The sequence below is a fragment of the Accipiter gentilis genome, chromosome 22 (genome assembly GCF_929443795.1).
Source record: "Accipiter gentilis chromosome 22, bAccGen1.1, whole genome shotgun sequence".
Taxonomy (NCBI): domain Eukaryota; kingdom Metazoa; phylum Chordata; class Aves; order Accipitriformes; family Accipitridae; genus Astur; species Astur gentilis.
The window spans coordinates 6297911-6309305 of NC_064901.1; the positions used below are offsets into that span (position 1 = coordinate 6297911).

General features: G+C 40.9%; 2 protein-coding genes across 3 annotated transcripts in view; both read left to right on the top strand.

Annotated features, from left to right (window-relative positions):
* The window catches only part of SNX6 (sorting nexin 6), a 29304-nt gene extending 26263 nt beyond the window's left edge, over positions 1-3041 (top strand). The window contains exon 14 of one of the 2 annotated variants that reach the window (XM_049825782.1): positions 1163-3040. In XM_049825782.1, the coding sequence (XP_049681739.1) occupies positions 1163-1216 (54 nt within the window). In that variant the 3' untranslated portion in view covers positions 1217-3040. Of the gene's footprint in view, positions 1-1162 lie in introns of both variants that reach the window. The other variant, XM_049825781.1, reaches the window with a different exon arrangement.
* Positions 3042-3331: 290 nt separating this feature from the next.
* Positions 3332-10164, top strand: EAPP (E2F associated phosphoprotein). Its single transcript, XM_049825784.1, has 6 exons — positions 3332-3466; positions 4149-4330; positions 5680-5778; positions 6136-6259; positions 7121-7243; positions 8728-10164. Exons 1-6 carry the CDS (start codon positions 3393-3395, stop codon positions 8990-8992), a joined length of 867 nt encoding a protein of 288 aa, XP_049681741.1. The 5' UTR covers positions 3332-3392; the 3' UTR covers positions 8993-10164.
* Positions 10165-11395: the final 1231 nt, after the last annotated feature.

An 11395-nucleotide genomic window follows, 5' to 3' on the forward strand; every position in this document is an offset into this window, starting at 1 on the left:
AAAAAGTAAGAATTACAAATTCTTTAGTACTTTCAAGGACATGCAAATCACAGCTACTGATTTAATTACATGCTTTTGTTTGTTTGAAGTTTTCTTTATAGGTTTCTTTTTGGATCTAAAAAATTTAGAAGGAAGCAGTTTCTCCTGTGTTTATAACTGGGCATTCAGACTGTTTTGTTCTTGTATTTCATCTGAACCTGATAGGAATTACTCCTAACACTGTCAACAACCTAATACTGTTTCTTACACGGAGATTTCAGATTGGGGAAAAAATCTAGTACAGCTATTTAATAGTGAACAGCCAGTATTTTAAAGTGATCTAAGCATAAATGAATGCACAAAACAATGGGAATACTGTGAATACCAGGCTGGGTGGTTTTTTTCCTGGAAAGTAAATCCTGGCTTACTTGTCAACCACATTTGCTTAATTCACAAGGGTGTCTTTAAGTGTCAGTTCTGTAAATTCATTCAGAAATCTGAAAGTCAACCTGTATGTTTTTACAGTACAGTCAGAATGCTTAAATAAGATTAAAAACTGACCTACAGGTGTTTGAAAAAAAGGGCAGAACTTGGCCTTAGAGGTAAAGCTTAGTTAATGTTCTGATAATCAACTTTTGTAGCTCTGGCTCTAATGGCTAAACTCAACTTTGATGGCTAAATCAGAGCTACGAACTAAGCCACAAGCTTAGATGCTTGCTATAGTGAGGAGATAGTGCTGTGAATTAGTTAACACTTTTTGATAAATTCAGTATAATATATAAATACTTCTGCTTTGGGAATAATATTCCAATGGCAGAGTAATGGCAATACAATATAAAAAATAAAAACTTCGTACCTTTGAACTTCATTGCTAAGATGGTGTTCTGCAGTGAATAATTTTCGTGGCCAGACTAGATCTTTACTAAGAAACTTGTGAAGAAACATGGAAAGGGTACTAAAAGCTTATTTTCGTATCTCAAGTTGGTTCCATTTAGTTCCATGACACAACGCTCCTACATTCAAAAAGCTCTTTAAGATAAGTTACCTACATAAATATCTCTACATAAGCTTAATACCTGTCTGTTCTCCTTCAGTGTTGTCATTGCTATTTAAAAAACATCTTTTTGCCACAAGCGTAAAACAAAGTAGGGAAACGTGGTCATATTTTTCTTTATTTTTACAGGGTAACTTACAGCTGCTGCAGAGCTGCCTGGCAGTGTTAAACGGTGACACATAAGCTACGTTCCGTCCTCCCACTAACAAGGGCTGCCCTCCTCTGGATTTTGTTTTCATGACTTTAAATAGGCATTTACAGTTCCCTGGAGAAAACATTTGACAGAGTGCACATAAGCAAGCTCCTTCTTTCAAAAGAATTAAACACCTGAAAGTAGCTCCAGACTATATGAAGCAACAGCATACTTGTTATACATACATATTCACGTTTATTTAATCATTATATGCTTTCATTGTTCAGAAACCAAATGCTCTGTTTTTGTGAAAATAGCCAATATAATTATGTTCATGTTATGAATACTATGATAAGGCTGCCAATCTTATTTACCTTTGTAAGTAATTCTGAAGTTCACCATTTGAAGCACATTTTTCAAATGGCCTAAATATTACCATTAGATATTTGAATATTGTTACTATAATGGCATTGTATACACTGTCTTAGTTTTTTTCCATGTACTGATATCAAGAAACTTAATCTTTTTTTCAATTGTGAACATTTCTTAGAAATTTTGGAGAACTTTGTGTAACCTTTATAACTATGATTTAAAAAGAAAAGCAAATGCATTAGTATGTTTGCCTTAACTTGTAGACTAATTCAATTATTGTAAAATAAACCATGAAATCAATGATTTTTCTAAAATTATGCAGACGTATCATCTGTAAGCTTAATATTTTCTAGTAAATCAGATTAATTTAATTACCTTTTTCTTTATTCATCCTGTAAAACCATCGAGTAAGTATTGGATTGGTCTGACACTAAATACTTGCCCAGTAATTTTTCACTTGCATTCTCAGGTTTATCTGTTTGCCTATCTGTTTGTCTGTGACTTTCCTATACAGTGTACTTTAAATTGTTTTGAGCTTGGTGGCTGACTCTGCAATTTCTTTGGCAGAAATGCTTTTCAGAGAACTTTTTGGGTTTCTTTCCAGAAAGGGGAAGTAAAGTAACAGAAGAGAGTTCAGAAAGGGCATAAAATACCAATGAAAGGTAATACTGCCCCACTTTGACACAAAGAAGGACTTTGCTTCAGAAAATAAAAAGTAAAGGTATCCCCAATAAAGGAATGCCTGAAAAGGATCTCATTCTAACTGGACTTAAAACTTAGAGCTATGAATCCAGTTTTATTTGTTGTATTGCTTTGTCTCTCTTACTTGAACCACGAAACTTTCCCAAGAGGTGCTGTTCTGTTGTGTAATTTCAGGATGTCATAAAATGAGGCTTTACTTGATGAATTGCTCTTCACAGTGGGATTGCTGCTCTATACGGGTTTGTAGACCTTCAATGGAGCAGCAGAATTTTGGGTGAATGGGATGTTTGGAGGTGCAGATCGATGTTAAGTCAATGTCTCTCTGATTACAAACTGCCTGTACTGCCGCACAGGGGTGTGCGGTTTGAGTTTTTCCCTCAAATAGGGTGAATTGCACAGTGTAGTATACTTACCCTGCTGCCTTGCACATCAGAACATTTCAAAGGCGGAGGAGTTTCTTATTAGCTGAACGTGCTGTTTGCATTTGTTGAGTTGCACACGCGTAGCCTCAGGCTTTGATTACCAGTGCCCTACGGCTATTAGCAACTTGCCTACTGTATATAATATTTTCCAGCACCGGCTATTACAGTAATACTGTGCTCTTCATCTTCCAAATATAACAGGTATAATTCCTAAGGAACTCATCTATAAATAGACTGTAAGGGACAAAGATTACAATGTATATACAGTTAACAAAATTGTAAATATTTTAAGTAGGATGTGGGAACAGTTTTTAGATTAGTCCTCGCTCTTCAGTGTTACCAGCTCATTAAATTTTTTTCCAAGCCTCTTGGTATTGGGTGTGTCTCTTGAAGCTCTAACCCCTGGCTCTGTGCCTCTGAAGAAAAACACTTAAAAAGTGACCCGAGGACTTGCGACTCCCAAGGGAAAGAGGAAGAGCCCCGCCGGGCGGGGCGCCCGGTACCCGCCTCGGCGGCGGTGGGTGGGCCGGGCCGGGCCGGGCCTCGCCTCCTGCCCCGGCAGGCGGGCTGGCCGCGGGGCTGACCGAGGGCCGCGGCGGCCGAGCCGGGAGCAGGCGGTGGCGGTGGCGGGGCGGGAGGGGCCGGGCCGGGCCGCCGGAAGCCGGCGGGGCGCCCGGAAGGGGCCGGGCTGGGGCTGGCGGCGGCAGCGGGCGGGCAGCCGGGCGCCGCCATGAGCCGCCTGCGGGAGGAGGACGACCCGTACGTGGTGGAGGAGCCCAGCGACGAGGAGCGAGCGCTCAGCAGGTGCTGGAGAGCCCCCGCCGCGGGCGGGCCCAGGGCGGCTTGTCGCTGCCCTGCCTGAGGCGGCCGGCCGGCGGGCTCGGGCTCCGGCTCCGTCCCGGCGGCAGCAGCAGCAGCAGCGGGCCGCGGCTTCCCTCCGCGCCCCGCTGTCGCCCGGCATCTCCCGGCCGGCGTCCGGGGAGGCTCCGCGGGGCCCGGCGGGGCGGCAGGCTCGGGTGCCGGGCTCCGCGGAGCCCGGCGGGGCGGCAGGCCCGGGTGCTGTGCTCCGCGGGCGGCCAGGCTCCCTCACGGCCCCGGGCGCTGGGCCGGGCCGCGGAGTGCCGCCCGGGGGGGCTGCAGGAGGATCGCTTCGCCCCAGCCGCGGCGGTTTTCCTTCTTGAAGGCGGGGTGTTCGCGTTTGTAACCCTACAAATGCCGGCGTGTGAACAGAGCCCCGTTGCTGCGCGGAGCCTCGCTGGCCAGAGCTGCAGAGGCGGGGCCGCAGGCCGCAGCCAGTCAGCTGAAGCTCCTTTGCATTAGAACCAGAGTTCTAACACCAACAAGCTAATAAAAGATTTTAATAAATACATTTCCCGTAAATAAACGGCACAGTGCTTCCACGCAATTACAGATGTTTGTTCTCCAAATGACTCAGTGTTTTAAGCTGGTCATCCTAACTAGGTGTGTAACGCTTAAATATTTGTAGCTCAGAAGATGAGGTGGATGTGCTCTTACATGGCACTCCAGACCAGAAGCGGAAGCTGATACGGGAGTGCCTGACTGGGGAGAGCGAGTCTTCCAGCGACGATGAGTTCCAAAAGGAGATGGAAGCGGAACTGAACACGACCATGAGGACTATGGAAGGCAAATGGAAATCACCAGAAACAGGTAAATTGCATTTGGCAGCTGCTCGCATGTGAAATCGTGAGTTAAGTGGTGTCCAGTTAAGGTGTGAAGTTAGTGTGTTATTCTTGTGGCTGGAGGTGTGTGCGGTGATGGTTGAGTGCCGTTTGAACCTTACAGAAAATCTTAAAATGGCTGATTGCTCCTGCAGAAATGGTCACCAGATGCCACTTCAGTGAATGCCTCTGTTTCAGCTTCTCTAAAACTTCAATTTTGGTGTTTCTGAACTTCTGATTTCCTGCTTTAATATGATGTCTCTTTGTTGGATCAGTCCCCTTTTTTCCAATATCTCTTTAAGTTGTTCTTTCACATGGATTTAGAAGCCTCTCAACATCTTGTGGTCTCTTGTACTTTGTCCAGTGGCTCTGGGTAGCTATCAAGATTTGGAGCCCTTTCTTGAAGAAAGAAATAGCATATGGTAGTTAGAAATCCCAAATCAGTTGGGGGGGGGAAAGTCAGGAAAATTATTTATCTCTTCCTCCCTTACCTGCTTATAATTGTTACATCAAATAGTAAAACCGTATTAAAGATATATGTGTTCTGGAGTTTGTGTATTACGGGCGCAAGAGATGGATTGCTTTGGCATTTGAAGAGCGTATGTTCTTTTTACCTATTACAAAATACTTGGTGAAGTATTCTTAATTTCCTGGAGAATCAGTTTAGTATTCACTTTAATGCAGGGGCTTCACTCTGCATTCAGCGGGTTTATTAGTTTTATCTGTGTTAGCGGGCACATCTGATCTTTAGGTTTTGGTTGTGCAATTAAGAAGATGTAGTGGTACCACATCCATCCAGCACAGAATAGGATTTTTGGTGCAGACTGGCTGTAACAGATGTGCTTGGCCATTCATCTAGGTCTTTTATGAACTTCTGTGGCCCTGAAATTTTGGGGCTTTCTTAAGTGAACTTCATTGTAATCAAAGTTTGTGAAACAATGTGCCATACCTCTATTTCTTTTGCATGACTGAATATTTGTGGAGTGTCTGAGATTGTGTGGATTATATAGGGCAGAGGCAGGCATATTTGATGTGGTGTCCTCTATGCCTAAAGGGAGTGTGCCTTGGGAGAAACTTTGCTTTGAACTGTACCTGATGCTCATCTTGGAGGGAGTGAGCAGCTTTGCTCTGAGAGAGCATCTGTAAATGAAATAACACAAGTAATGTGGATGATCAGGATGTGGGAATAAATTGGGAGACCTGTTACTTAACATACCTGGATAAAGGAGAGCACTTCTGGATAAAGCAACTTGGTAACGACTGTTTGTTCTGGGCTGTATACTTGCTGTCCTTTTGGTGGGGTGTTCTTACAACTTCTCTCTCTAATTTCATACACAGGTACTTCCTCAAGTACTGGGCAGACTGGACCTGCCACCACTTCAAAATACTATGACGACATTTACTTTGATTCTGATTCAGAGGATGAAGATAAAATAGGTAAATGACTGAGGAGAAAGGAGAACATATTTACAGTAGCACACTCTCTCAGATCCTATGCAGTCCTCTTGTGGGGTCAAGGGGCTGTTCCTGAAGGCAGCCTTTTGCAGGGAATTACCAGCCTGTATCATCTCAGTGTAGTTTCTGCAACTTTATGATGTATCCCAATGTATGTAAGGTGCATTAATGTTTTGGGGTGGTGCATGTGGAGGGGAGATGAGCTAAACCTTTACATTTTAGTGTGGATTTATTGTGAGTATGGAAAAGGAAAACTAAAAAAAAATGGTATTCTCATTGTTTAAGTAGAGAGTCATCATATGTCTGATGGATGTAACGTGCTTGCACGAATCTTTCCAGTTACACAGGATGTCCGGAAAAACAGAAAACATCAGCAACGTCGGATTCTTTCCAATGACGAACTGCTATATGACCCAGAAGAAGACAGTAGAGACCAAGAGTGGGTAGACTCACAGAGGAGGGGGTAAGAGACCATAAATATTTGAATCATAGGATGCTTAACATAAACTAAAAAATTTAAATGAAAATGGTGAATATAAAGAAAAAGCCTATGCTGTCAAGTCCATGCAGTGAAAATATTTTTTATTTAGAATTTACAGCATATGAAACTTAAAAGCCTGTAAAATTTTTATGCGTATGTAATGGAAGTTGAGCTTTCAAAATTGCACAATTCTAAAACTTGCATTTTTTTCAAATCAAGACTTCCTAGTTCTGTAAGCCAATTTTGCCTGTAGATCTCATCTAAATAACCATGCTGTGGATGAAAAGGTTGTGAGATACTTTGATTGCTGAATTAATATCTGTTCCTGCTAAACATTAGTATTTCTAGTTTTGGAAAACTTTGAATTTAGCAAGCCACAAAATGTTCAGATAAAATAGGAACAGCACAAAGCTGCTTTACTGAGGGTTTTTTGAAGGGTGAAGTAGAAGAATGGTTGTTGCAGCAGAAGTAAAATTCTCCATGTAAATCTGTTGAAAAGGGTAATATTAATGTAAGTTTACTGCAGAGATTGCACTTGAGATACCTGCCTCGTCGGAGCAAAGGGTTATTAGGTACAAATTCTCATGCCAGATGTATTTGCCTCACCAAATGAAAATTCTCTGTACAAAGTAAATGAAAAGATACTGCTATGTGTTTTCCCCCCTAGTTTATTTATTTATGTTTGTTTATTTATGAGTTACTGAAAAAGGTGTCCAGAAGGAGCCAAATACTAATTGGTGTATTTTAATATAAAAAAGGTTTGACAGTTGAATTGATACGCCTGACAGCAAGGGCACGTAATTTCATTTTTTGTCTCTCCTTCCTCCTTTCTTGAATTGGTAGGTACCGTAATCAGCGAAGAGTGCCACAGCAGCAGCACCAGACAAAACCTTCTGCTGTTCCAAACAGTGATGCTGTTTTGAATTGCCCTGCTTGCATGACAACATTATGTCTGGACTGCCAGAGGTAATTAGTGTAATGTCTTTTTTTAGGTCAGTAGTATTTTTAGTTTATTCAGTTTGATCAATTGATTTGATCAAGCCTGTCTTGTGAGGTGGCGCTGATAAAGAGAAGGCAGGTGTATGTGAATCAGATGTAGGGGTGAATGTTAGTTTGAAAGAATGATGATCAGTTTTACCTGCAACATGGAGATGAGGAAGAACAAGGTAGAACGTTAGCATAGTGGAGAAGGTACACTATTTAAAAAAAAAAAATTCATGGAGACTAAACAGGCAGTTTGGGCTGATTTTTTTTTTTTTTTTTTCAAATATGTTGGCTTGATGTTTAGAGGCATAAAATTATTCAGGTTGTTTTTGTGTAAAAGTGCGTTGTTGAGGGGAGGATTAAGCAAAATCAAGATAGCGTATTCTTACTTGTTTTGAGTCTTAGCAGTTGTGATTTTGAGTATAGTTGCATTTAAAAGTGCCTGGACAGCATTTAGGTGAGAATCCATAGTGTGTTTTGCAGCTCTCCGAGATCCTGCAAATCTAGATAGTACTGCTAACCTGGGCTAAGGAGAGGACTCTGGAACTGGGAATAAAGCAGAAAGAAATCTTGTGAAACGAGGAGTAAACTACCTCTCATTTATTTACTTCTGGTGATTGAGGATGAAATTCCACAGCAGCCTAAAATCATCAAAGTACTGGGTGCTGTTTCTCACTCTCTTCCCTTTGCTGGCTCTGGTACTCCTTGAACCCTGTTCTATGGTTAAGTATTTCAGTTTGCTAAGGTGACGGAAAATGGTTCATTTTTATTGTCAGACTGGTCTTTTGTGGATTTAATAAACTGAAATGGCTCAGCACAGTGTTATACAAGCAGTAAAGCCAGCAGAAGTTGAGATAGGACTTCAACAGCCACCTGTTATGTTGATTTAGGCTGCTGTAAAGCTGCAGCCTGAGGGACATTGTGTTGAATTGAATTGAACTGTAGCCCTGAATTTTGCTATGTACTCCAGCTATACAGTTATACTGATGACAGCTGAAAATACATTTTATATTTTATTATAGACATGCTTTTTCAAGCATGATGCATCAATGTTTGTTGTATATAAATAAGGAATTTCAGGCTTGCAAGACATTTTAGGATATAAATGTCAGTAGTTGAGTCATTTGCACTCGTAATTTCATGATCTTTTGCCTCTCATTAGCTATACATAGCAGTGCATAATTCTGTAGTACCAATACTATTGTACTTCAGGGTGTTTATTTCAGCAAGAACCAGCATGTTTTTAAAAATGCCTTAAAACCAGGATGGATGGCTACCATTCTATTTTTTAATGATTTTTGTAGTTGTGACTTTTGTTCTGTTTATAACACTTCATATTTATTTGGCTTTCAGCCCTTTGGCATGGTACTTCCTATCTTTAATCCCATTTCCAGTGATGATAACCGATTTCTTGGAAGCAGAGTTTTACCAATGGTATGACTTGCATTTTCTTCCCTTCTCTGTAGGCACGAATCTTACAAAACACAATATAGAGCAATGTTTGTGATGAACTGCATTGTTAACAAAGAGGAAATTCTGAAATACAGAAAGAAGCTGAAGAAAAGAAGTAAGAAAATGAAGCACAGCAAAGAAACTACATCTGTACAATCAAATCAAGAAGAGGAGGAAGTGTATCATCCAGTATTATGTACTGAATGCTCAACTGAAGTGGCAGTAATGGATAAAGATGAAGTTTTTCACTTCTTCAATGTTCTAGCCAGCCACTGCTAGTGTGCAAAAGCAGGGGAAGAAAAAATCCTGTACTGTTTAAGACTGTGTGAAGTATCAGAAATGCAGGCATGTTAGCCTTTTTAAAATACAGTCTTTTGAATATATATTTTTGTCAGAGAACTTCATAATGGTTGGATTTTTGCAAAGTTTATGAAAGGAATACATTTAACTGCATGTATATGAGAGCAATATTCTTTCACACTGTCAGGTGTTTGCATCATTGAGGATTTTAAATTTTGTAAATATAATGTAAGATCTGTGTATTACGATCATTCCCTGTATATATACTATCCATTATCTCAATATGTATTAGAACTGCTGCTTAGAATAAATACTGTATAGTAGCTAGTTCTCCGTAGCTGCATTGGTCATTTGTACGGCACGTGGTAAACAACTCTCAGTCGGGATGTTGGGCTTCTTTGGGCTGGTATCGTTGGTAGACTTGCACACAGGTAGGTTTGATAAACAAGGAATTGTTTATCCAAATTGATATTTGGATTTTTGACCCGTTAAGATCTCAAAAATGGAAACTTTTATTTATACAGAGTGGAAGATTAGCTTATATCAAGTTTGCTGGCATGGATCATTCTGGCCTGGATCATTTAAATCAACATATTAATGCTTAGTAATACAGTTAAGAGTTTTAAATGTAAATATGTATATGAAGAAGATAATGGACTTTTTTTTCTGTTGTCCTTTTTCGTTAGGATGACACATTTCAAGAAGAAATCTATGGTCAGATCTATGACCATAAAGCTAGTTTGTGTGTTTTTTCTGTTTCTTTAGTACGTTTACAGCTTCTTTATGGAAGCTTAAAGAGCTTCCGCTACTTGATATTTAGACTTCTTGCTTAGTCTATGAAGCTACTGCAATGTTAACAATGGATCCCTCCCTCTCTTCCTCCAGGCATGCTCCCAAGAGGTGAACTCTTGTTTTTTATTAGTAAGTAATGTCTCCTCTTTTATAGCCTGATATTTTTTTAATACTTCACTTTGAACAAGGGTTTGTCTGAAAAAAATCTCACCTTTTTGTTTTTTCTTTTAATAGTACTAGGAATAATTTGTATGTGCTTTGAGGAATTGTCAGAAATATTTGAACTCCGGAGGTAGGGACCTGAAGAACATACTTCTTTTGTGCCTTAGATTAAAATAAAACCTTGTGATTCTTTTGTTGCCTTTTGTAGTCCCTGGTGCTGTATTTTACTAATCTACACACACTCATTCTACACAGTGTTACACGAGATTAGGAAGAAAAAAACACATTGGTTCTTCTGTCAGGATTACATGAAGAAAACATTGACTTACTATTTTCAAGTCAGCAGAAACTTAACCTCTGCTTGATGGAGTAGAGAACCTTTGAGGCAGCTGCTGAACACTTGGTTGGCTAGTGTGGTATACCTTCCTCTGCATGTGCAACCTACGAACAAAATTGAGCCATACGTGTTTTGAGGCTTGGGATCTGCCTGAGATAAGATCTCCATCTCGTCTTTGCAACCTACAGTCAGACTGGTTAGTGGAGTGTCAGACTTGTGTATTGACAGCTATAGGATCATCTAAAGTAGGATAAATTGTTACTGCGTGCCGTAAGCCAGGAAGCATATATGAAAAATTCTGAACGTACGAAGAAGAACTTTCTTAGAAGTGTGGAAGGGCAGATGTGATAGAGTATAATATAGTCTGTGCTGCAGGGCATACGGGCCTCGATGTAGCTGTCTTCACATTCCAGGTGAAACAGAAAGGCTCGGTGTAGTGCCAGGTTAAGGGTCTTTGCACTGAGCTACTAGGAACTTGAGCATGTGGGAATGTAGTTCAAGGGCTCAAGTGTCGATGCAGGTGGTAGCAGTCCCTAAGCAGGAGTAGAATGGAGCTGGTGAAGGAGGGGAAACTCTATACAGAGGAATATTGACAATTTTTCTTAAGGGGTTTACTAGTAAAAAAACTGTCTTACGAGTATGCACCATACTGAAAAGTTGTAAAGGGCCTGGGCACCACCTGGTGGGTTGGGGCAGATGTAGCAGGGGATTTTGAAGCTGGCATGCCTCTTGACTACCCTTCGTCTCATATTGAGTAGTTTCTTGCGGCTGCTTCTTGCTTGTCACTTGAATTGCAGAGCTTCTTGTTAGAAAGCGTAGGAGCAGGTGGGACTGGGACACGTTTGCCCCTTATCGATAATGTTCTTGCAGCTTTGAATGGGAGTAATGCCTTTAGTTGTGCTGAATACCCTACTTGTCCTTGAACTTTGTACTTGTTTATATAGAAAGGAGGCTTTCATGATTACCACCGCTTTTTCAAGCAGCAACACCAACACGAGACTCCTCCAGCAGCAATTGCAACACGCAATAGCAGTCTCGGATAGGGACACCAGCCAGTTGTGTGGGGTTATTAATTGTGTGAATGCTCTCAT

Coding starts and splice junctions, on each gene's coding strand:
- EAPP (XM_049825784.1), top strand. CDS start 3,393: ATGAGCCGCCTGCGGGAGGAGGACGACCCGTACGTGGTGGAGGAGCCC. Junction 5,779..6,135: donor AGAGGATGAAGATAAAATAG/GTAAATGACTGA, acceptor GAATCTTTCCAG/TTACACAGGATGTCCGGAAA. Junction 7,244..8,727: donor TTATGTCTGGACTGCCAGAG/GTAATTAGTGTA, acceptor CCTTCTCTGTAG/GCACGAATCTTACAAAACAC.